A 25,539-nucleotide genomic window follows, 5' to 3' on the forward strand; every position below is an offset into this window, starting at 1 on the left:
ATTTTTTCATAAAAATACGAAGAAACTTTATCCCCGGCCCAATATATAATAACAGAAAAAGAGGAAGAAGAGGAGTAAGAGGAAAAGAAAGAACTGAATTTGCATTTGGTTTTACCTGTGCAAGCTCGAAATTGAGAGGAAAGCTTTGGTAAGACAGAGACGGATGATACCAATATAAGAAAATCTCACGGAAATGTGCAACTGTGAGAAAGATAAAGAACGTAAGAAAGAATGACAGAGAGACAGAGAGAGAGAGATAGTGAGAAGAGCACACGTATTTCAAATAAACGAGAATTTGATAAAGTTACTTCGATTATAGTTTTTGAAGTTAAAATTTGTTTTCTACTCGACAAGAGTTTCCATATCTAATCCTAATTTCTTGCTAGTTCCGAAGTTTAGGTAGAAAATTAGTATGAGGAGACTTGGAGACTCTCGATTAACCGATCATCTCCGGTACGAATGGTTTTCGGTGGTTCTCGTTTTAACTCGAAAACGGAAACCATCACATATCGGGGATGGTATCGAATCCTTTGGGATTTAACGTGAGAGTAAGATGGTCGATTCAATTTGTTGCTAAATTTCTTTCTCTCTTTCTATCTCTCTGTATTTCTTTTTTTTGTAAATTATAAGAAGAGATAAGTTTATAAAATAAAATTAAAAGAAAATTGTTTACTTTTTGATATATCTAAAATCTTATTAAAAATTAATTAATTAACCTTTAGAGTGCTATGGACGCATATATGCGTTTGGTAAAAATTACCAGAGCGGTCTATCAACGCATATATACGTGTTTGTTAATATTAATGTAAAATAATATAATTTATATATCAATTAATTAAATTATATTCAGAAACAAAAACTTTAATTATTAAATATTATTTATTATTACCTTTCTAATAATTTTAGAATCTAATCCTTTTTTGTATATATATTTATATTGAGGTGAATCAAAAGTTTGGGCATTCTCAATTAATATTTTCAAAATAAATTTAAAAAAATAAATCCATTGTGCAGTTTCAAAGTAATGTTTTCACACAATAAACGCATGAATGTTTGATTCACTCTAACATATAACATATATATATATATATTTTTTTTTCAATATTATTAACATTATTGTACAAAAAGAAATTGGATTTGTCGAAATTATAGAACGAATCGAATCGAATAAATATTCATGAAAAAGGCATTAATTATGAAAAACTAATGTATGTAAATTAAAACAAATGTATATTATGTTAAACGAACGAAAATATTAATAGAATAAAGTATTGTGTATTAGATTTACCTTAATTGATTGATAATTAGTCGAAAGAAATGTATATTTTAGTCTGGAAACACGGAGAATAAATTCGACATATCTTCCTTTTCGAAATCCACCAGTAAACTGAGTCGTTGTCCTCAATGAAAGTCAGTTAACAATTTTCTATTGTGATTGTTGTTTATATGACTTTCCTTATATGGTACATGCGTGTTAGAGAAATAATATTCGTAATAAATAGAATTTCCTTATTAGGAAAGTCGTATAAACAACATTTGATAAAAAAAAGTTTCACGGATGACAACGTGCTAGTTTAACGATGGATTTCGAAAGGAAAATGGTACGTTTAATTTATACGTGTAATATAATAATCAAATAATATTGATAATGTAAAAGTGGAATTAAATCTTTTGAAAATTATATGAAAAATAATGGATAAAAGAATTTTTTAATCGATTTTTATAGAAAACAATGAGAAGTAGTTTAACCATGAATTTTTAAGAAAAAATACATTTCCTTCGAGTAATTAACAATCGTTTAAGGTATGTTAAACATTATCAAGGTATGTCACATCCCCCATACATCTTTCCTTAAATAATACGATTGAAAATAAATAAGAAATTTTGTTTATCTAAAATTCTAATAAATTAGTATTAAAAGAAAGAATTTTTATTTGATCGATAAATAAAAAGATAACATTTCGTGTGACAATTAAAAAAAGAAAAAATATTGTAAAAATAAACATTAGAAAGAAAATTAATGTTTGGTCAAATCGATACATGATTGATTAAGACTTTCTTTTAAATATTAGAACGTGGGTGAAATTTTATGTTCGTCAATATGGCTGAGAAAATTAGGCAAGATGTGAATTATGGATTCGAGTAAAATGTCGAGGACGAAGAAAATGAGAATGGAGATGGTTGTGCTTGGTCGAGGGTGCTTTCAAGAGAAGCTTTTAACCGATGGAAGCTTTCTGCTCGCATAAAACACAGCTGCGTGTTGTATGCATCACGTAAAGATAATATCATTCTCTTGAACTTCCAATCTAATTACTCGTACGGTTAGTTATCTAATCGACACATAAATTCTACACTTAGATCTTTATATATACCATTGCTTTAATACATTTTTAAAACTATTATTTATTTTATTTTTACTAGAATTATAATAAAAAAATTAAAAACAAACAAACACACACGGAAAGCAAATTTTTATAATATGTCGATAAATTTATACGAACTCACATTTCTTTCGTATTTATAAAATAAATATTTGCTGGTTTTGTTTTTTATTTTTTTTTTTTATTTATCTGCAAAAGCTTCTTAGTAGTGTTGATAAAATAAAAAATTATTATATTACGTATATGCAATATATATATTATAATTTATTATTATATTAATTTATATTTATTATATATATACGTATTTTATATATAAATATTTTTTTATATTAATATTACCTAATTATAATATAAATTAAAAAAAATTATCGAATCTTATGTAAATGCTAATAAAAATTTAAAATTTCAATAAATAATTTCATTTTTTTTTTCAATTAACGACATTAAGAATTAAATAAAAAATAAAATATATATAAAGCACAAAAAAGAGAGAACAATATTATAAATTATTGTATTATAAAATAAGGATTTATGGATATTTATTTTATGGTTAAATTATGGTTAATTATTTTTTTATTTTAATGTTTAAATATAAAAAAATCAATGATTTATAATCAAAATGTTGAAAAATCGAAGTAAAATAGTGCGTGAGTGTTGGTCCCTTTTTTTTCAATTTCGTGAAATATTTGAATCGTATATTATTAGGGTGTCGCTGACGTTTCGTTCGCGTTCGCGAAAAGGGAGAAGAAAATTATGGCATGGTAAAAGCTTCTAATAATAACGTAAACGTCGCTATCCGCATCGCGTGACGAATGTTAGAACGCCTCTCGTGTTTCGCAAAAGCTACGACGAATTAATTACTTCTCTACGAATGGACAAATTTATCGTTCTCCACAATAAATACAAAGTAAAGTCGAATATTACATTATTTAAATCCTACTAATATACTAACACTTACAACAAACTTTTTCAATGGATCAATTTTTTAATATTTATATTTTAAATCGTATTAAATATTTGTAATTGGCAAATTAAATTAGATCAATTTGAAATGAGATTACTTTTCGAACAATTATTTACAATAAATGTATTTCTAACGAGAAAAGAATAAAAATTTGAATTTTTTTTTAATTCTACTTCAACGTTTAATAGAATTAGAACATTTTTTTTTAAAAAGGAAGCAATTGAAATTACGTAGAACTCAATAAGATATTCATTGAAGTACATGAAAAAGTAAAATAATGTAACAAGTGTAAAAAAAAAAAAAAAACTGTAATACTTAAGTACGCTAATATTCCTTTCCTATTTCTTTTTATTCACTAGAAGTTCCTCTTGAGAAAAGAATAATAATTTTTATAAAAGACGTGAATATTTTCACGACTCTTTTTAAAGAAAAGTTAAAAAGGGAACGAATGATGATGATAAAAATGAAGAGAAATAGAAAGAGAGATAGAATAACAAAAATTAAATTATAAACGGGGAACCTCTCAATTTCTATTTTACATTTTTATTATATTTTTCTTTTATCTTTTTCACTATTAATTCAACAATAATGGGTTCTTCTAACGCGAGAAAATCTTTTAAGATCCATTAACAATGTTATCAATTTCAACCTTTCAATTCTTATTTTTCTGATATCATTCGTTCAATTTAATTTTTAATATATATATATATATACATATATATATATATACATATATATTTTTTATATTATATATTTCATTTGTTTGTTACTTTAAATTGGTATCGTCGTTTCACATTTGATGTAGTTCCTCGAATTTATTAATAACTTTTCACGTTTTGTATTACTATTATTATTATTATTATTTTTATTATTATTATTTTGATTTATTTTTTAAATCAATCATTTATAAGAAATTTTGTTGTTGTTGTTGTTGTTGTTGTTGTTGTTGTTGTTGTCAATTTGATGATAACCGTTAAACGTATTAATCGCATGCTACAAGTGTTTCCATCATTTCAATAACGTTGTTATTACACGCACGAGATGAAAAGCAACGATCCTAATGAAAATATTTACTTTAACGAGGTACGTCCGATAACGTGATTAATTTGAAGGCCATCATGCGTTATCCTGTGGACGTAAATTCTCATTCGAGTATTATAACGAACGTTTTATCGTTAAGATTATACACGCAACAAATAAATTTTTGTTTCTAATTATTTAACGCATCATTTGTAGTTCTTTTATTCTATTCTTTTACTTACATAAATAATATAATTGTTCAATTGAATGAAAAACACAAATTTTTATTATTATTATTATTATATAATAATAATTTGATTAAGCATTATTTGAAATATTACATCACAATGAATATAATAATTAATTTAATATTGAATAAAATTATTTTATTTTTAAATATTACACAACAACAAAGTTTGTGCTGATTTTGAAGAAAGATTGAAATGCAACCAATTTAGGTTTTTTTGTTTTGTTATATATTTATTACATAATAAATATAGTTATATATATATTAATAACTATATAAATAAATATATAATTCTAAAAATAATATAATAATATGTAATTATAAATAATAAATATAATGAGATAAATATAATAATATATAAACTTTAAAATTTCGTGCTTCGAGCATTTTTCAGGTATCGAAAATCGGCATGAACTTTCCGGACAACCCAATATATTATAATTTAATATCGAATAAAAAATGATTGTATTTTTAAATATTTGAACTTTTAATTGTATTTTTTCTATTTTTGTTTTTTCTTTTTTTTTCTTTTCTTTTTTTGATTTATAAAAAAAAAATATAAGTTATTTGATAAAACAATATTGTAAATAAAATTATAAACGTGAAACTAACTCGTAGGTTAAAGGTGGATAGAAAAGGTCAAAGATAAATTTGATACATTGAAAGATGAAAGAATTGAACAACGAGTACCCCTAACGAGAAGAGACTCATGCGAATCATAAAATGACAGTTTAAATTTCTCCCCTTCAACAAATGTCATGCGAAAGAGTGCTTCACATTCGTTCAAGTGTTGAGGAAGCTATACAATACGAGAACTCGTTCTATTTATCGTTCAGTATATTTCTGTTAAATAAACTGACGAAGTTTATTCCAATTTCAACAAGCCGATAAACTATAACATTTAATTGTTACTAGCATGAACATTTTTTTTTTTTTTTACATTAATTAACATATAATTCATTGAAACAACGTAAAGTCATTTTTATTGAAAATAACAAAATTTTAAAAAGTAAAGTTAACAATAATATTTATATTGTTTTAAATAATAAATTTAGAATAAGAATATTATTCTTATTTTTATATTTATCGTATTTTTCTTTTAACATGACATTTAACGTAACATTTAAATATTACATTTATCAAATTTATTTATATATTCTAAGAAAATATTTCTATTGAAAAAAAAAAATGTAATAATGTAAATATAAAATTTGTATAACAACGATAGAGTTTACAGAATATACTTGTGTTATGTAAATGCATGAATTAGTACTGAATGAATCACTCGAATATTTCACAATGTAAAAATTCAATGAAACACTTGTCCGAACTTTATTTTTTTTTAATATTTTCTAATATATGTAACTATACTTTGAAAGTAACTTTTCCTTCAAGAAAACTTTAAAGGAAGGAGACTTACTTTAAAAAAAAGTTTCAAGTATTTCCTTAAATTTTGTGACATTGCTTTTCGAAAATAAACTTTCGTAATATATTTTCAAGAAAAATGGACCAATTTTTCACGACGCGGGCGGGGGGGGAAGGGGAGGGAGGGAGGTATAAAAGCAGAATAGCAAAGTCGCTTATTGGACAGAAATATTCTAGAAATTTATGAAAAAAAAAATTTATATATATATTTTTAACATTTTTAGAATAAAATATTAACGATTTAAAAACGCATCAATTATTTATAAACGTTTGACAAATTTTATCTCAAATAATATTCTTGTTTTTTTTTTTTTTTAATTTAATTTAATCTGTAAACAAAAAATAAATTTAATTTACAAATAAATTCATATTTTTTATTTATCAATTGATATTTGTATTAAACATTACCATAAAGATATTAAAAAAAAAATAAAGTAAAATGAACTTATTTTTTTGATTATAAAATTCAGTTTTACGACAAAAATGTTATAAGAAAAGTACAACACTTGTCAACTATTTTGTCTTCGTATTATTGTTATTAACAATTTTAACGTTAAGTTTAAACAGTGAAATGAGAGAGAAGAACCTTTGAACTATGAGCTTGTGAAAAGGTTTTCGAATGAGCGAAATGATCCAATAATCTGAAGCTGCAAATATCCGCTAAATTGATGAGGTAAATTCGAATCAAAGTGTGTGGGGGGAGGAGAGGGAGGGACAGGAGAAGTGGAATGAAAGAAAGAGTGACAAAGATAGAAAGAATAAATGAACTAGCAAATAAGAGAAAGAGAGAGAGGGAGAGAGAGAGAGAGAGTGATAAGTAAGTGTGTGAGTGAGAAAGTAAATGAATTAGTGAGTTAATGAATAAATAATTAAATGTATGAGTAAAAGAAAGAGAAAGTAAGTGAGTTCAGCTCTTCTTTTGAGTAAATGTATGAGTGACAAAGAGAGTGAGAAAGAACGTAAATGAGTGAATGAGTAAATAGTGAGTGATTCAGTGAAATAAGAGAAAGGTGAGTCTCGAAAAGATAGATAAAAATCGAATATGTGAAACAAACAGTTAAAAAATAATGAATAAATAAATTGGATATGGGTATAAGGAAAGAAAAAAAGTGAATGAGTGAATATGAGAGAGAGAGAGAGAGAGAGGGAGAGATAGAAATAACGAATGAGTAAAGATGATAGAAAAGAGAAAGTTTGAGAGAGAGCAAATAAGTGAATTATAGAAAATTCGAGAGAAAATAAGCGCGAACGAGAGTAAAAGAACAGAAGAGAACGTAGAACGTGCGAGAATGAAGGAGAGGGAAGAGGTAAAAGTGGATTAATTAAAATCGTTTGTTTCGTCGACGAGAAAATGAGAGAAGAACATTAAATTCCTCTTTCTTTCTTCTTATCCTCTTATGGTAATGACCAACGGCTTAAAAACATTTTACGTTTTATAACAAAATAAACATTGTCTATTCTCTCTCTCTCTCTCTCTCTCTCTCTTTTCCTCTTACTCTCTGGCGAATAATTATTAAATTTTTTTTTCCCAATAAATTGTGAGATATATTATGGGAGTGATGGTAAAGTAATAAAAATATTCCGAGATTGATTTTATATACGACAGATTATTATCTCTTTTTTTTTTTTGAGAGAGAGAGAGAGAGAGACTTTTATTATTAATTTATAATTATATTTATATTATTTTATTATCACGGGAAGCTTTGTTTATTACGTAAATTGAAAAATAATTAATAATATTTTTTTATAATCGAATATATTATTATACAAGCATTGTTACTTTTTAATTAAACGTATATTTGTTTCGAATTATAATTACTGTGTGCTAATAAGATATTGTGTATATTCTTTGAAAGAAGTAATAAGAAAAAATAAAATAATATCTTCAAACATTATTTACAGTTCTTTATACACATATATGTATACTTTTTTTAGATGATGAATGAATTCTCTCTTACAATTAGTATCGTTGAAAGAGGAGAAAAAAAATGTGTCAACAACTTTACGAATGTATAATGTTTGATTCGATGAATCAGTCAAATTTTCCAAATGAATGCTAAAACAAAAATGGAAGAATAAAAAAGAGGAAAAAGTAATATCTACAGTTTTGAAATGATCAGGTTAAGTGGAACGGTCCATATATGATCCGACCAAAGAAATTCAGAACGAACGTTTGGATGAGAACGTTGAATGAGTACTTTAACTACTTTCGACAATCCAATACGATCGATTCTGAGATGTAAAAACCATTCACTCGTATAAATTCACATTCACAGTAACATGACTGTTACAAGTACTATTCTATGTATCTACAAATAAAATAAAACTAAATGTATTTAAGTAAATTTGGAAAATCAATTATTTAACAACTAATTTTGTTTGATATATTAAAGATTTTTTTATCTCGCAACTTTTCAATCTAAAAAAAAAAAAAAAAGAAGAAAAATAGAATAAGACTATAAAGAGAGTAATTGATTTGCACAGATTACTCCGAAACTTTTAATCCACTATGCGTACACATTGCATATATATACACACACACAGACACACAAACACATATACATATACACATACCACAAATATACAGGTAGAAGCTAAAGCTTCGTTTCTTTCAGAATATTAAAAAACCTTCAGTGAATTGTAAAAATAATACAAAATGGAAGGTTTCAATTCATCGCGTGAATCATAACACGTTCGTTAAAAAGAGAGGGAAAAAAGCTTGAAAAGAAAAAGAGTAAAAAGTAAAAAATCGACGAGTAAATGAAATACTAAAAAAAAAAAGAGTAGTAAAAGGAAAACAAAAAGGGGAGAAAAGAAAAGGGGGAAAAAACTCAAGAAAAAGCAATTTTCGTTTGGCTTCGCATTTGTTCCAGCATGTTCGACGTTTTTACGTCTCTAATTCACTGCGGCATGAAAAAAAAAAAAAAGGAAAAAGAAGCAGTAAAAAAAAATTATGGCACAGTTATACCGACAAAATTTATTAATAATATTGAAAACGAAATAGGATGATACAAAGATAGAAAGAGAGAGAAGAAAGAGAGATACAGTTTGAGTATTCAAAGTAAAGAAAATAACGAGTAGCTTCTTCTTTTTTTGTGTAAGTAAACGTTTGGTTTACCTTGGACCCTCGAAGAGGGTCTCGTATCAAGGAAAGCAACGGACAAAGTTCGTGAAATAGAGAAAAAGACAGAAATATAGAAATAGAAAGAAAAAGAGAAGAAAGAGAGAGAGAGAGAGAGAGAGAGAGAGAGATAAAAGCGAGTTAATTGGAAAGATTGAAAGTCGGCTGAGTGGGAGGATTGAGAAAGAGATAAAAGGGGGTGAGTAGTGAAAAGGGGTGGAAAAAAGATGAAACAGTCTCCAGAAATGAAAAAAATCCTATAGAATATTAAAAACGTTGATATTAATGAATGGAATTAAATGCACGTGAGAATGAAAGACAAAGAGAGAGAGAGAGAGAGAGAGAGAAAGAGAAAGAGAGAACTGATTTTCGGTAAATCTATTTAATGAATCCTTTGAACTAACCCTCATTGCATTAATATAATATTTATTATTGTATATGAAAATAGAATTTCATTTTATTGAATTTATATAGAATATATTAATGGTATATTATTATTATTATTATTATTATTATTATTATTATTATTATTATTATTATTATATTTGTTTTATATGTGTATGCATATATTTGTATTTTTATATTTTTCAATAATAAATGAATTTATTATTTAATTTATTAATTAATATTATTATAATATTTATAATATAAATTAATATTATATATTTATTAATTTTTTATTGAAATTAATTTTAATTTGAATCGTTTGCAAATCACGAAACTTTTTACAACTTACTTACGTAATTATTTATTATATTTTTATATATATTAATACACGCATAATTTAATGATATATTCTCACTTGATTTTTCTTAATGATATAATAATTATTAACAATATCAGTATCATGAAACTGCGTAATAAATTGGATTTAGTTAATTTGAATTTTGGATTATAATACAGACGATAATTTACATTTCGAAGAATAAAGTTAAAATTAATAAATGATATTACATATATATAGAAAGAGAGAGAGGGAGAGAGATAGAGAGATGAAATAGAATGGGGAAAGTTTATTGATAATTCAGCCTAAAGGTAAAAGCAGAAACGTAAACGCGTTATGTGTGGATACATCTACATATTCAAATTCTCGGTCACGATTGAAAAACAGAAAAAATGCTGCCGGCGATGAAACGATGCATCAGTGCATCTCGCCCATATACATGCAATGCATTCGCTTTATCGAATGCGATTGAAAAGGATTTTTAATCGTTCACCGACAAATGCGCTTTCACGCGCTTCAATCTTCGTCTCGTTACATTTACCCTTCTTCCCTACTTCCGCCCACCTCCCTCTCCTCCTTCTTCAACTTTTTTTCTATTATTTTTTTTTTATTTTTGATAAAATTTTCTTTTTTCTTTCTCTTCTTCTTTCTACTATTTCTATTTTAATTTTCTTTCGTCATAGATAAAATAATATTCACATTTTTGGTGCAATATTATTTTCTCACTCGTTATAAATTTCCTGTCATATTGTTCATTTTCATTCATTGTTACAATATAAAATAGAATTAGAACTGACTTGATGAAATTTTGCTAGGAAATGACATTAATATTGAAATTTATTTTGAATTTATCCAATTGAAATATTTTACAAACATCCCTTCCGTTTTTATTTTTTTTTTGAATTCGTTTATTAACTTTTATACGGCACAAATATTAAATTAATAAAAATCAACCATTCAACAGTTGAGTTGTAATTAATAATCACATTATTTAATTAACAAATTTGAAATATGAATTTTTTTTTTTAATATCCAAGTGTTTTTGATTGCAATTTAAAGAAAGAAAAAAAATATCAACTAGGAAAATTTTATAATTAAAGAAACCTAATGGGCTAATATTTTGATACTCATCTTCTCATAAGGATAGAAAAAATATAAAAAATGAGAGAGAGAGAGAGAGAGAGAAAGATAGAAATAGAGAAAGAGAGAGAATGTTTAACGTTCCGGAAACACTCGAACCGTTTTGCCTTCGTATCGCCCGAAGCAATTAGGGGACGAGAATGTTTAGAACGTTTCAGCTTCTACTCCCACGGGAAAAGCTCCAAGTTACGATATTGTTACCCTTCTCCTCCTGCTTCGTCGACTCGATTACCGACGTGCCGAAGAACTATAATAACTTGTACGTTTACGACCACCATTTTGTTCCTCTAAATAATTTTTCTTTCCTTTTCTTCTTTTTTTTTTTATTTTCTTTCTTTCATTTTCTCTCCTCTTCATTTTTTTTTTGTTTTCTTTTTATTTTCGACTATTTCATTGGAATCTTTTCGGATCCATAGTTTCAACGAAAGGAAAAATAAAGTTTCTACCTTACGACCACCATTTTGTTACCCGAAACTAGTTTTTTCTTTTTTTTTACTATTCTTTCTATTTCTTCTACTACGTTATTATAGAAACTTCGTAAACGTGTGTTTCCTGTGATTCTAAATTTTATTTTACATGAAAAAGAAAAAAAATTACAATTTATTCGTTTACGAACACCACCACTACTGTTACCAGGTTATATATATATTTTTTATTGATTTTAATATTTCTTTCCATCGTTTTATTAAAAACACTGTGTGTAAATACGCACGATTCTGAATTTCATAGAAACCAATCGATAAAATTTATTATCTCATGAGCACCACCCACCCCTCCGTTTTGTTTCTCGTAATAATTTTTACAAAATATTTTATTTCTCTACCTTTTTTTTTTTTTATTAAAAATCAACACTATACGTGAGTTATACTAATCTAAACAAAAATTACAAATTTATTCGTCAACGATCATAATTTCCTATCCCCAAAACAAAATTATTTACAATTACATTAGATTATTTGTTAGTTAACAATTCCATAAATAAAAATTCGAATTTAGAAAAAAAAACATGTGTGCATATCACACAAGTTAGAAGTGAAACCTTCAAATAATAAGTTTCGAGGATAATTTATTAAATAATATTATTATAATATTATTTATACTTTTAATTTGTAATTATTTATTTAACTATTAATTTAATTATAAAAATGCGCGCCTGTTCGTATGCAACCCTTCAGACACTTGAAAATGTTTCTTGCGAGCGCCATCTACTGGGACAGAATTTTTTTGCAGTCAAAACTGTTTATACATGTGTGTATGACGGGTTACATATCTTTCGGGCAGAAAAATTTCGTCCTGACAGATAGATAGTGCTCGCAAGCAACATTTCCAAAGTGTGTCTGGAGGGTTGCATTCATACAGGCGCACATTTTTATAATAATTACAAAGAAAGTAAATAATAAAACACTTTAAATAATGGTACGTTTATATCTTTTTCTCTTCTTACGTAGAGCTAAGGCCGTTTCTTTCCCCCACTATATCGTTCCTTTCCATTCCCCACTACATCATTGTTTTTCATTTTTTCAAATCACATCTATTCTAAAGAAGTTTTCACTTCGAAAATAAAATTGAAAGACAAAATTTGTATCATTTATTAAGAATAGACACTTTTTCAAATGACTTATCACTCTAACGAAGAAGAATGAGAATAAGAGGAGTAAGAGAGAAAAAGAAAGAGATAGAAGTAGAGTAATAGAAGAGTTGGCAAACGTTCGAAAGCGTTTCTATCATTTCCGTTCTTCTAACTGGCCGATTAATTGATCACCGTCCGATTCACTTGTCAGTGTCACGTCCGTTTAACCTCTACGACGAGAACGATTACGACTATGTAGATCAAACTGAATTGAAATATACGCGTGGGTGTTTGTCTACATTCTAATTACGTGTAATCACGTCCTGCTAATTTAATATTAGTAACTCTGCTATAAAAGGGTTGTTCCCCTTTTCCTATTAAAATATAGAACGGTCCAAAATTTCCGCAAGTTAGATGAAACTACTTCTATCAATTATTATTGCAATTTATTCAAATTTTATAAAAATTTTTTTTTCTAAGCTCGAACAATTAAAGTTGGTAATTTTTAAATACAAAGTTTGTAATTTTTTAAACTATTAAAAATAAATGAAATAAATTATTCAAATACTTTGATTTTGTACATAATAATATTTAATTATTTTTGGATATTTTTACATTTTAATATTAAAGTTCTTACATGTTAATATTTTGTATGTGTTTAAAATAATTTTGTTCATCGTAAAATAAACTTTTTGTCAATAGTTATAATAATGGATACATTTGAGATTGTTATAATTATTGGACCACCGTGTATATATATCGCATACGCTTGTTCAAGCTTTTATCCTGAAACGCACTACAGACTATAATTGGACAAACACCATGGATGTTTGAGTAACCAGTACGTGGGCAAGAATCGGTGTTTGCTTCTGACAAACTTGTATTTCAACGCTCTTCGTTTCGTTTTCTATTCCGAAGGTTGTTAAAGAAATTGGGAGAATATTGACGAGAGAAGGGGAAACCCTTTTTTTCCCTCTTTTTTTTTATTACCTCCTTTTTTCCGATCCTATTTATTTTTCCCCCTTTTACTATTTAGATGGTACGTCATGGTTTTGTGAGATTGTTGATTCAAAATACATTTTCAAAAAATCATCTAGAAATTTATTTATTTTAACAAGATCTAAAAAAAAAAAAAATCTAAAATTCGGAATTTCTATTTGCTTAATAAAAAATAAAAAATAAAATAATAATATTATATTATTTAAATCAAATATTTTTCTTCTCGGTTATTTTAAATGAAAATAATTTACAAAAATAATTGACAGTAGAATTGCAAATTGAACAAATATTTACTTTGTATAAAAATAAAAATCTAACGATAAATAACATTTCGTTTATTTTTATATTTGTTCATCAAATTAATTTTGGATGAAAATAACTGAAAAATAAAAAGTACTCACCGTTTCCGGTTACCATCATTAATCCGCTACCCAGTTGTTTCAATTTGCTGAACGTGGTTCCACCTTCTTCTGGTGTAACAGCACCTGTCGTCCCAGATTCTGATTGCGTCGTCAACTGCAACACAGAAAATGAAAAAAATCATTCGATGTTAGGGAATAATCGCTATTTAATGAGTTATTTATGTACGTTTAACAAGAAAGCTTTTCGATGAACGTAAAGTGTGTTTGTGTTTGTGCGTGAGTAAAATTTATAGTTGTGTTTCTGAGAAATCGTATTAACGATAGATGATTTTTCTGAAAAATAACACACTCACAACACACGTGTTTAAAACATCATAATTATCAATATAATATTATAAAATAATTAAAATTATTAATAAATTTAAATTATTAATTATTATTAATAATACATTTAATAAAATGTTCAATGATATAATACGATTTAAACCATTGATTAATAATAATAATCATTTAATATATTAATAAACCATTTTTAATTTAATCATGTAATATAATTATTATATATTACCAAAGTTGTATGTAAACAAAATACACACGTACCAAGAGCAATATAAATAATCTAACTATGACGATTAATATTTTAAATAACTAATTAATTGGCATACAAATTATAATTTAAATTAGATGAAAATAATGAATTACAAATTTCCCATTAATATAAATAAAATCCTCTTCCATATGGATCTTAAGTAAATCCGATTAGGTCTGACAATGATTAGAGGGATATACTACTATTTTGAAGTAGATCAAGTCCGGCATACATTGGACGTAGGAAGTCAAGTAGTACAAGTCGATGATGTAGGAGTAATTTCCCTCGTTTGAAAATCGTCCTACATTTGACGAAGGATTTAGTGTCCATTAAAAACGATCGTAATAGAGATAAATAGAGATAGAAAGATAACTAGTTAGATAGAAAGATAAAGATAAAGATCAAGAGAAAGAGAAATGAAGATGAAATACGTGCTTGTAATTTTCGAGATTGCTAGTACGGTCACGTTGAAACTTTTTCGACGATTAAAAATATCATAAATGTAGAAAAAATAATCCACACACATAAACAAAAAACAAAAAATACGAAAAACGATGCATTAGCATTTGAATCGTACCAAAAGTCTATCCACACACAAATTTTCTATCAAAAAGGTAACAGCTGACTCGTGTAACCTCGATGAGAGAGCAGCCACTAGTCTCTTTAGTCGATTCAAGCGTATTTTACATGAATTTTTTACAGAAGAAGGAAAGAAAGAATGAAAAAAGGGAATATATTTATAAAAGTACAAATTTATGCATATGTATATATATATGTAATCGTTGTAATAAATTTGACTGTATCCTGGCGAATAGCCAATATCCTATTTCTATCTCTCTCTCTTTTTCGTACTTGATACATCCTTCTCAGAAATACATTTCCATTCACTTTCGATAGCTTAACATCTCTCTTTACAACAAGTATGCCACGTTTACATGCATACATACATAAATACATACATAAATACATAGTGTATGTACGTACACAAAAATACATAACAGTCTATATGGATACATACATATAAACATGAATATCTATATGTATACAAATGTGCGTACGTGTGTATGTAGGAATAGGTGTCGGTATGTGTATACATACATGTATATACATAAGTATACACAGGTATTATCCGGTACGTTAGCATCGCATAATGCGGCCAGGAGTCTTGGAACTACGCCAACAGGAAACGGCTGGAGTATGCAGGGTTTGTGCGATTTAATTTGGGTCACCAATGGAACGTTGGAATTAGAATTCACATTGGAAATATTAAATAAGTCATTTTCGTAATGTAATATGCGCGTTTTCCCAATACCTATAATATTTTCCCTTTCTCTCTCTCTCTCTCTCTCTCTCTTTCATTCTCTTTATTATATATAAATATAATACATTATCGATATTCTACCTGTACGAATTAAACAAATAAAAAAAGGTGATAAATATTGTGATAAAAAGAAATATATATGTATAATAGTATTATTTTGTTATATAATTATTTAACATTTTACAAAGAGTATAATATATTGGATTAATACAGCAAATTTGATTAAACAATAAATTTATTTATAAATGATATAATAATTTTTTTATCATAGTGTATTAAATTCACCCCTTAAATATTGAATTATTTGAAGATTTTTATGCATATATAAAGGATTTAATTTGTTGCTATATAAATTAGAAGTAATACATTTTATTTGGTGATATAAATATATTTTTGCAACAACATTTCAATGAAAAATATAAATAAATATATAAATGAAACAAAATAGAAATATTTATATATTTTATAATAAACTTTTTAAATTCAAATGACGAGTCAGACTCGTCCATCGTAACTTCGCCCAAATAAGCAGATGACGAGTCTCACTCGTCAAATGTACCCAAAAAGGGTTAATTGGTTTATTTCGTTAAATAAATGAAATACAAAATTTAAGAATGTTTTATTTTATCGAAATAATAAAATGAAACGAAATTTACCGAATAAAAATTATTTCCTATTCATTAAGCTTTATTTATAAATTAAAATAATCAATAAAAAAATGGTATAATATTTGAATTATTTTTTCATTTAAACCAAAAGTTCTAATGATATTGATAAAGAGTACATACTCGTTTGTTAAATCATAGAATATTAAGGAATGAAATTCGTCCAAGTTATTAGATATTTAAAATAAATATTTAAAGAAAACGATAGTGTTCGCCTAGATTAAAGTTCAATTTACCGCTCGTGATATCTCGAGAGGATTCCAAAAAAAAAAAAAAAGAGTAATAGAAAAAGAAATGAAAAGAAGGATCGTCGAATGGTCAAACCAATAAAAAAATAAAAGTAAGCATCGTTAGAAGAAAAAGTATGGGAGCTTTATGACGTTCGTTATCTTTCCAGATGAATATTTTCGAACGAATAGAAAATAAAAGAGAAAACGAGAGAGAGAGAGAGAGAGAGAGAGAGAATGAGATAAACGTTCGATCCTTTTATTATTTTTTTCTTCTTCTTCTTTTTCTTTTCTTCGTGAAATAAAGTTTCGGATATTGGTTCATCGATCGAAGTAGCACACACAAACATACACATTGATTTTATGTTTTTTTTTTCTCATTTCATGCATAAAAACGAAGATTCGTTTCAAATGTTTCAAATTTCATTTTGAAAATAAAAAAAAGGTGACACAAATATAAAATTATGGAAAGTATGTGTGTGTGTGTGTGTGAGAGAGAGAGAGAGAGAGAGAGAGAGAAAATTCTGACTAATTATAAGAAAAAAAGAAACCACAACATTTGCAAATTCACACATGGAATAATTATTCATAATATTTCTAAGTTGGTTAGGAAATGGCGGCATTGTGGCGAGATAATAGATAGTTTGCGGACAGATGTAGGAAAACGAGATAATAGAGGACTATTCCGCGAGTGAGAGAGACAGAAAATGATAGGTTACGAGGATAATGATAATAATGGTACTATTAATGAAGAGTTTATGGTCATCTAGCGTGTTTGATTGCTACGTTTCACGTGAAATTCTACTTAGTCTGATGTAAAAAACAAAAAAAGAAGAATATTAGATAAAAAAGAATAAAAGAGATAGAGGTGGAAGATATATATATAAACGGAAATAATATCAAGATGTGAGAATGGAAAAAAGGAAAAGGAAAGAAAATAATAAAAGATGAAATGAGAAAAGAAAGTAACAGCGATTTATTTATTTTCAGAATGGCTTAATTTTGATGAGTTTAAAAGGAAAATAAAAATATAAATCGAATTAAAATAACAAATAAGAAAAATGTAAAAAGAAAGAATATTGTATAGTATTCTTAAACAAAAAAATGGGTTAACAGGAATGCACAATGAATCCACAAAAGAAATTTCAGAAAAATATTAAAGTGCACAAAAAAAAAGAAAAATTATGAAATATCTCGAAATGAAAAATAAACCTCTGACACGTATCATTTTCAAAATAAATAAGTTTCTTTGATTTCGAAAGAAAACGAATAGAGAATGAGAAAAATAAAAAAGAAAAAAATATGAATGAATATAAAATAACGAAGTAGCTAGAATATTACGGGATAAGAAAGAAAATAGACAGTGATAGAAATGAGAGGATGGTAAAAAGTAAAGAATAAAAAAAAAAAACGAATGAAAAAAAAGTGGAATAAGTTCGAGTTTGTTTTCTAGCATACATTATAGTAATTTACGTATTATAGGCGTCTCTGCGTGAGCAGAGTTGTTTTGTGTGTGTGTGTGTGTGTGTGTGTGTGTGTGTGTCGTATGATTGTATGTTTTCGTCTTTTATGGAAATTTTCTTCCATATTTTTCAGTCCCTCGTGTTTTAATTATTTATCTAGCAAGCAAGCATGGAATTACTTTCCAGATCTCGTGACATCCCTTTACCTTCTGTCCCCCCTCTCCCTCCCTACCCCTTCAACCATCTTTCCATTCTCCTTTTTCTCTTTTTTCTATTTTATTCATCATCATCTTTTCAGTTTTATTATTCCCCAGAGTTGGAATAGAATTTGTGGGCAGAAAGAAGTGTGTTCTCTTATTTTTCTTTTTCTTTTTCATTTCCTTTTTTTTATTTAGCGTAGCGAAAAGAGCCGAGCTAGCTCGTTAACACGACGAAAATATTTAATTATCAATTATTAATTAAGAAATAATTATATCTGTGAATTTAACGAAAGGATAAATTTGAATCGTTGGAAGCAAGTGAAAAGTGGAGAAAATGTGAGGAGATTTGAAACGAAAGCTAGAATATTTCTTGAAAATATATATATACAGATACATATGGGAGGTCTCAAGTCGTCTTGGCTTTTCTATCGGAGGATACGGAACACACTCGCATACAAATTGGTCCACCGATCGAGTAGATATAGCAGGATGCGAGAACTCAGTCTATGAACTTTTACGAGCTCTATTTCTTCAAGCATAGACGAGCATTGCCTTTCAAAGTCTACGATAATACGAACAAGTGAGAAAAAGAAATGGAGATCATTTTTTTTCCCTTTTCAAATTTGAGAAAAAGGATTTTCGTATTCATGTAAATTAATAAATAAAAGAAAAAAAGAAAATAAAATGGAAATACATTTTTTGAAATAAAATATTTTTATAATATAATATATATATATATATATATATATATATATATATATATATATATATATTTTTTTTATCATTTACAGTATTTAGAATATTTTTGTAATATATGTATGTAATATAATACTTTACATTATATTTATCATTAATTAATATTCATTTTTATTATATCTGAATAATTTTAATAACATGAATGCAATTATAATTATAAAATAATTAAACAATTATTTATGAAAATTACATTTTACTGTAAATTAATTTAATTACTATAACACAAATGTAATTATATCTGTTAAATAACATGATTTGTATTAAACACATGACATTTTATTAAATTTAATCTAAATATCTTCAATTTTAAATGAAATTATCATCTATTCAAATATTACAACTAAATCATTTTTATAATAAATGACAATTATTATCTGCTTAAAAACAATGATTATACGGTATACGATTTTATTAACAATAATCTCATAATTGGTACTTTAATATCTCGATGAAACAGTGTTTATTTGATTGGGATATTTTTGAAAGAAAAAATAACAAAAAAATATCCAAACAATATAATAAACAAACAAAAGCAGATAAACGAGAGCACGTTTGATTTTTTTCTTCACAAAATAAAAAAAAAAAAATGGTTTTACGCGAGTGAGAAAACCCGTGGTGTTGGGAACAAAAGAATTGAACACGTTTACATACGAATTGTTGGACACACAACACCTTTCAATCGTCTACAAATATATTTCCATATTTTCTCTCCTCTTCCAAGAAGAAAAAAAAAAGAAAATAAAATGATTTTTGTCAAATTTTAATTATTTAAGAAAAAAATACAATTTTTATTAAGAAGAAGACAAAAAGAAAAAAAAATTATTATTCATGCAAAAATGTGTGAAAATAAAGAAGGGTGCAAAAGAATTCTGAATTTTCGGCCGCGGGAAATTTAAATCGGAATTCGAAACACTCGTAATCGATGAATCGTGCATGGTTTACGAGTTCGCTTGTTTAACGTTCATTTTTATTCCAACGTATGTCGACCTCCTATGGAATATTCAATGGAGATGGAATGTTCTTTGTATGTGTATATATATATATATATATATATATATATATATATATATATATATATATATATATATATGTAAAAATATATGTATGTGCATGTAGTATATGTACATGTATGTAATATGGGGTCTATACGATGATAGAATGGCAAAGTAGCTTTTCGATTTTCTCTTGGAGAACACGTTCCTTCGTATTTTTATTTTTATCTCCTTTTTCCACTTATATAGTTTGCATTTTCTTTCTTTTATATTATATCTTGCGTCTCTTTCTATATTTCTATTTATTATACACCTATATATATATATTTTTTTTTCTTTTTCTTTCTTTATATTCTTTGCATTTTAATGGAACATTTGACTTAGTAATCGCTTACTTTTTCTTCTCGTCTTCTCGTCTTCTTTTATATTTATGATAAAAATAATAATTCATTTATATAAAAACAATATCGAGTGTTCACTACAAATAACAAATAAAAATATGATATTTACGATAACTAATAACGTGATGAATTATTTAATAGAATAAATAACAATTGGTGAATATTGGAATTATGTTTATATTAAAAAATTGTCGTTTAATTCTTTCGATATCAACCATTATTATATTCCTTTCTTCAAATTATACTACAAAATTTAATTGCTATGTAATTTTCCACCAAAAGTAACGTTTACATCATAATTATTTATTACAGTGATAAAACAAAACTTTATCCAACAGAGTTATATTTAATTTATATATTTACCACACATTCTTCTTTTATATTTTATTTAAAAATAATCTCAAACCTTATGCAACGATTAGAAAAAAGAAGAATTAAATGAAATAGAATGAATACGAAAATATCTTTAGAATTGCATAGAAATTTGCATCATTTCGATCGAACTAATCTCCATTCAATTTCGATCTATCGATGACTATACCCTCCAACAAAAATCATTTCCGTATATTGAGTGGAATTCTATTAGTATTGCATAAATTACGTCATTGTTCACGCGTTCAGCGTGAACTTATTATCTCACTTTCTCTCTCCCTCACACATACACACACACTGATTCATTCTCTCTCTCTTAGTTGAGAGAACATTTCAGTTTGAGCGTATGCATTTGCATGATTGCAAGTTGCACCGATAACCACGAACATATGCGTATCCTTCTCTTACACATACTCATTTACATACATCTGTAATGACACTTTGATGTGAACTTCCTACACATGTAGAGAATACGCATCTACACATATGTATATTTCATTTATATACGTAAACATATTCATATATTCATACATTGTTGCTACTACTACTACTATTGTTCTTACTATTACTAATGAAACTTGGTTAGTGTGTGCATATGTGTATTGTGAAGAGAGTATTAAATACATTTACACGAGTTACTAGAATAGCACTTAGATGTATATACATGTATATATATATAATTTGTGTATTCAAGATATACGTATATACATACACATGAAATCCTTCCAATGGATCGAGAACAATCTGATTTTAGTGAAACACTAACCTACCATAGCTGATTTTCACGTTTCCTAGTGGATATGTAAATATCGATAAGTATACAAGTTTCGTGTGTTGCGTATGAAGAATTTTGAAAACAATTTTCGAATTTTACCATACATATTTTGTATGCATATATTTCTGATGAAATATATTATAATTATTTTTGGAAATTTTGAATTATTAAAATGATTTTTGTTTGTTATTATCATGAAAAACTTATTTGTATTAAATTCTATTCAATATCTTGGTAGATCAATTTTTTTATCATTTATATCAAATTTATATAATTGAATTTATATAATTTAGAAAGTTTATTAAATCTGAATTGTATAACTGCATTACAAGTAAATGATATCAAATTAGAACTAATAGAATTTAGCACGAATATTCCTGTAAGTTATTATACCTACATCCAAATGTATTTGAATTTCTATGTATTTCTATGTATAGATTCATTTGTCATAGTGTTAATGATCTTAATCCTAATGATAACAGGAACAAGGATAATAGGTGTTGGATGTATGTAATTTACAGGTAGAGGGACATCTGTAAAGACAAATGCTTCTGAACGTAATATTCTCATGCAATGAAAATGTTTAGTCTTGAAATTCAAAGGACTAAGATCGATCTACTTTATGAATCATTGAAAAGCGTAATACGATTTTACATATCAGCCTTGAATCTTATTGTTAAATAAAAATGAACCAGAGAAATTTTCTAATTCTTTCTTTCTTTGTAATATACAGGAAGACTTAGAACAATAGATGTTCAAATCTAATCTACGTGTTAACTAATCAAACGTGAAATATCTAATACATTTATGATATAGAATAGTCTGGTGAACAATTACACATATAATATATTTGTTAGAATTATTATATAATATTTGTAACATAATCTATATGAATATGTATCTGTAATTGATTACGTATAGGTTTCATTGTCAAATGTAATTTAATTCTAATCAAATATTCATAAGAAAATTATTAATTATTATCTATTAACCATTTGAATAATATCAAATATAATAAAGAATACAAAATTATATAAAAATAATTATATAAAATATAAAATATAATATATACTAATACTATTTTTATATATACACAAAATGTAACAACGAAAATAATATGTTAAAATTAATTAAAAATGTTTTAATTACTATACAAACAAAATTATATTTAAAAAATTTAGATAATACAAATTTTATAGCTTCATCTAAGATTCAAATAAATATAACTTATTCCTAAAAATTTTTTTCTTATAATTTGAAAATAAGAAAACAAAAAATATTTAATTCTTTAAATCAACATATAATTTTGTTTTAATTATTTCACTTAATATAACAAATAAATACTCAAAATCACTAATTAACGTTAAACTATTTTGTAATCTTCAAGTGCTCTAATTTAAATGCCACACCCGGTTTATAGTTATGTTCCTACAATTCCCATCTTTCTCTACATTTAACAAATTGATTACAGAAATGGTAATTAACGTATATACGAGTCAAGAGAATACAAGGGTGAACTAGCTGCATAGTTGGTTGATAGTAAGCATTGGATATCAAACTGACCATCCTACAGCGTCCAACACTAATCAGTGGTTAGCCATACTATTGAACGTCCACGAAACGTCCCATGTCCAAGAGCTTTGCTAATGTTTCCCCCTGGAAGTTTCTCTAACCTTTGAACGAATTAGTTCTAGCTATGTAAACGTTCCTAATCCCTTATCTAACACTAGAATCTACATTTTGTTGAGGCTCAAAAAATATCATTCAATATAACCCAATTTTCATAAAAATTAAACAATATATTAATAGATAATTAATTATATTATAATATATATCATATACTATATTATAATGTTAATTATAATAATATAATAACATTTTACTAATAATATTATAATTTATATATATAATAAATTATAATTTTATATATTATATTATATATTATTTTATTTTATTATTATAAATATAAATAATATTAATTAAATTATAATATAAATAAATTATAAATAAAAATAATTTATAATAAATATAATAAATTAAATATAATAAAATAAATATATATAATAAAATAAAATAATATATATGTATATATATATATACTATTTATAGTATATTGCATATTTTGCATATCAATCTATTATATATGTATATATAATAATAATTAATAAAATATTATTTATAATTTATTAATAATATTATATTATTTATTTTATAATATTATGTATTTTTTAGTAAAAAATTTCATTTATAATATAACGACCTATCATTTTAATTACCTATTTATATAAATAATTATATCCAATTAAGCTAACAATTGAAAAAATGATCTCGGTTTTTTTTTTTAAATAAAATATAAAAAATAGTTTGTTACACAACAAAGATGTAAGAAAAAAGAAATGTGATTTTATAGATAGACAGTTAAAAAAGAAAAACCAAAGGGATCTTACCTTTTTCATGTAGGACACCATTCTAGCGGGCAACATCTTGACGGCTTGTTCACTTTCAAGACTAGTAGTAGTAGTAGTAGTGGTGGTGGTGGTGATGGTAAATGGTAGTATTGCGAAGATAAAGGTTTCTAACTTTTTTACGTTTCTCCTGTTGTATCTCACAATAGACTTATTCGATCCTTTCCAGCTCTTTTCAAATACTTTTTACAATGAATAAAAAAACAGAACGGGGAGAGTGGGAAGCAGGGACAGAGAAAGGGAAAGGAAAAAAAAATGTGACTTAAAGTATTTTCACAAGGAAAAATTTGTAACAATTTGGTTTGTCGTCGTTGATGTTGCGATGAATTTTGTCGTTGGTTTTAATTGTTCTGAGCCACCAGGCTCGACGTTCAGCAACGAGGACATTACTCGATCCTTTCTTCGACTTCTATTATTTTTTTTTCTATTTTTTCTATTTTTTTTTTGTAAATAAATAAATCAGTCGAAATATTCTTCTATTTGTTACTATACTTTGATCGTTTTCTTCTTGGATTTGTATTTGTTCAGATTTTTTAGTTGCTACTGGAAACTACCTGTAACATTAAATATAATAATTATTTATATTTTATTTGAAATATATATGTTCAAAATCACATCTCATATGTATATATAGTATATCATATTCAGTTAATATACATTATAAATAAAGTATAATTATAAATAATATCATCCTACGTATCTAATTACATATATAAATCATGTTCAATTAATAATATATATATATATATATATATATATATATATATATATATATATATATATATATAATATATGAAGTATACGTATACTGTTGCGTATTGCGCAATATGTGATGTGGACTGTGTGAGTTGTTGCCTGACGCGATCGAAGTTTGGAACAGGGCACAGAAGCGGGACCAACCGGCGCCGTTTCTTTCGGCGTATGCGCTAGCACAAGTGGACACAACGCCGCTTCTTTAAGACAAAGCTGTCCCGAGCAGCTTGATTTTCCTCGACAACCCTATGCTAGCTCGACGGACCATGGAGAGTGACCCGACGGTCATTGGCCAATCAATTTGGGGAAGGGGGGTGCACAGTACTGCCCGTTCCCTATAAAAGGCCACGGAAAATCGTCGATCCTAGCCATTCAGTCAGCAACACTCGATTCACATATAACCAACGCATCAAGAACAAGGAAAACTCATCGGCACCCGACAAGGCAGCCTAACCACATCTCATCACGCAATCATCAGGCAGCTCAGCATCGGGGCGATAGTTTACATACAACAACGCAGCAGCGTATTATAAAGGAACAATTCGATTCACAGTCCTACACGGAACAACTCTATTCACATTACTCCACCATCCTTTAAAACCGTCTC

General features: G+C 26.5%; 1 protein-coding gene across 1 annotated transcript in view; it reads right to left on the reverse strand.

The window, feature by feature from the left end:
- Nucleotides 1–25,539, reverse strand: part of Fife (regulating synaptic membrane exocytosis protein fife) — a 141,628-nt gene that overhangs the window by 63,495 nt on the left and 52,594 nt on the right. The window contains 2 exon segments of the mRNA XM_015320400.2: nucleotides 13,993–14,107; nucleotides 24,162–24,733. Coding sequence (XP_015175886.2) covers nucleotides 13,993–14,107; nucleotides 24,162–24,197 — 151 coding nt within the window. The 5' untranslated portion in view covers nucleotides 24,198–24,733.

The sequence above is a fragment of the Polistes dominula genome, unplaced genomic scaffold (assembly GCF_049000335.1).
Source record: "Polistes dominula isolate Pdom_NZ unplaced genomic scaffold, Pdom_raw_medaka contig_20, whole genome shotgun sequence".
Classification (NCBI taxonomy): domain Eukaryota; kingdom Metazoa; phylum Arthropoda; class Insecta; order Hymenoptera; family Vespidae; genus Polistes; species Polistes dominula.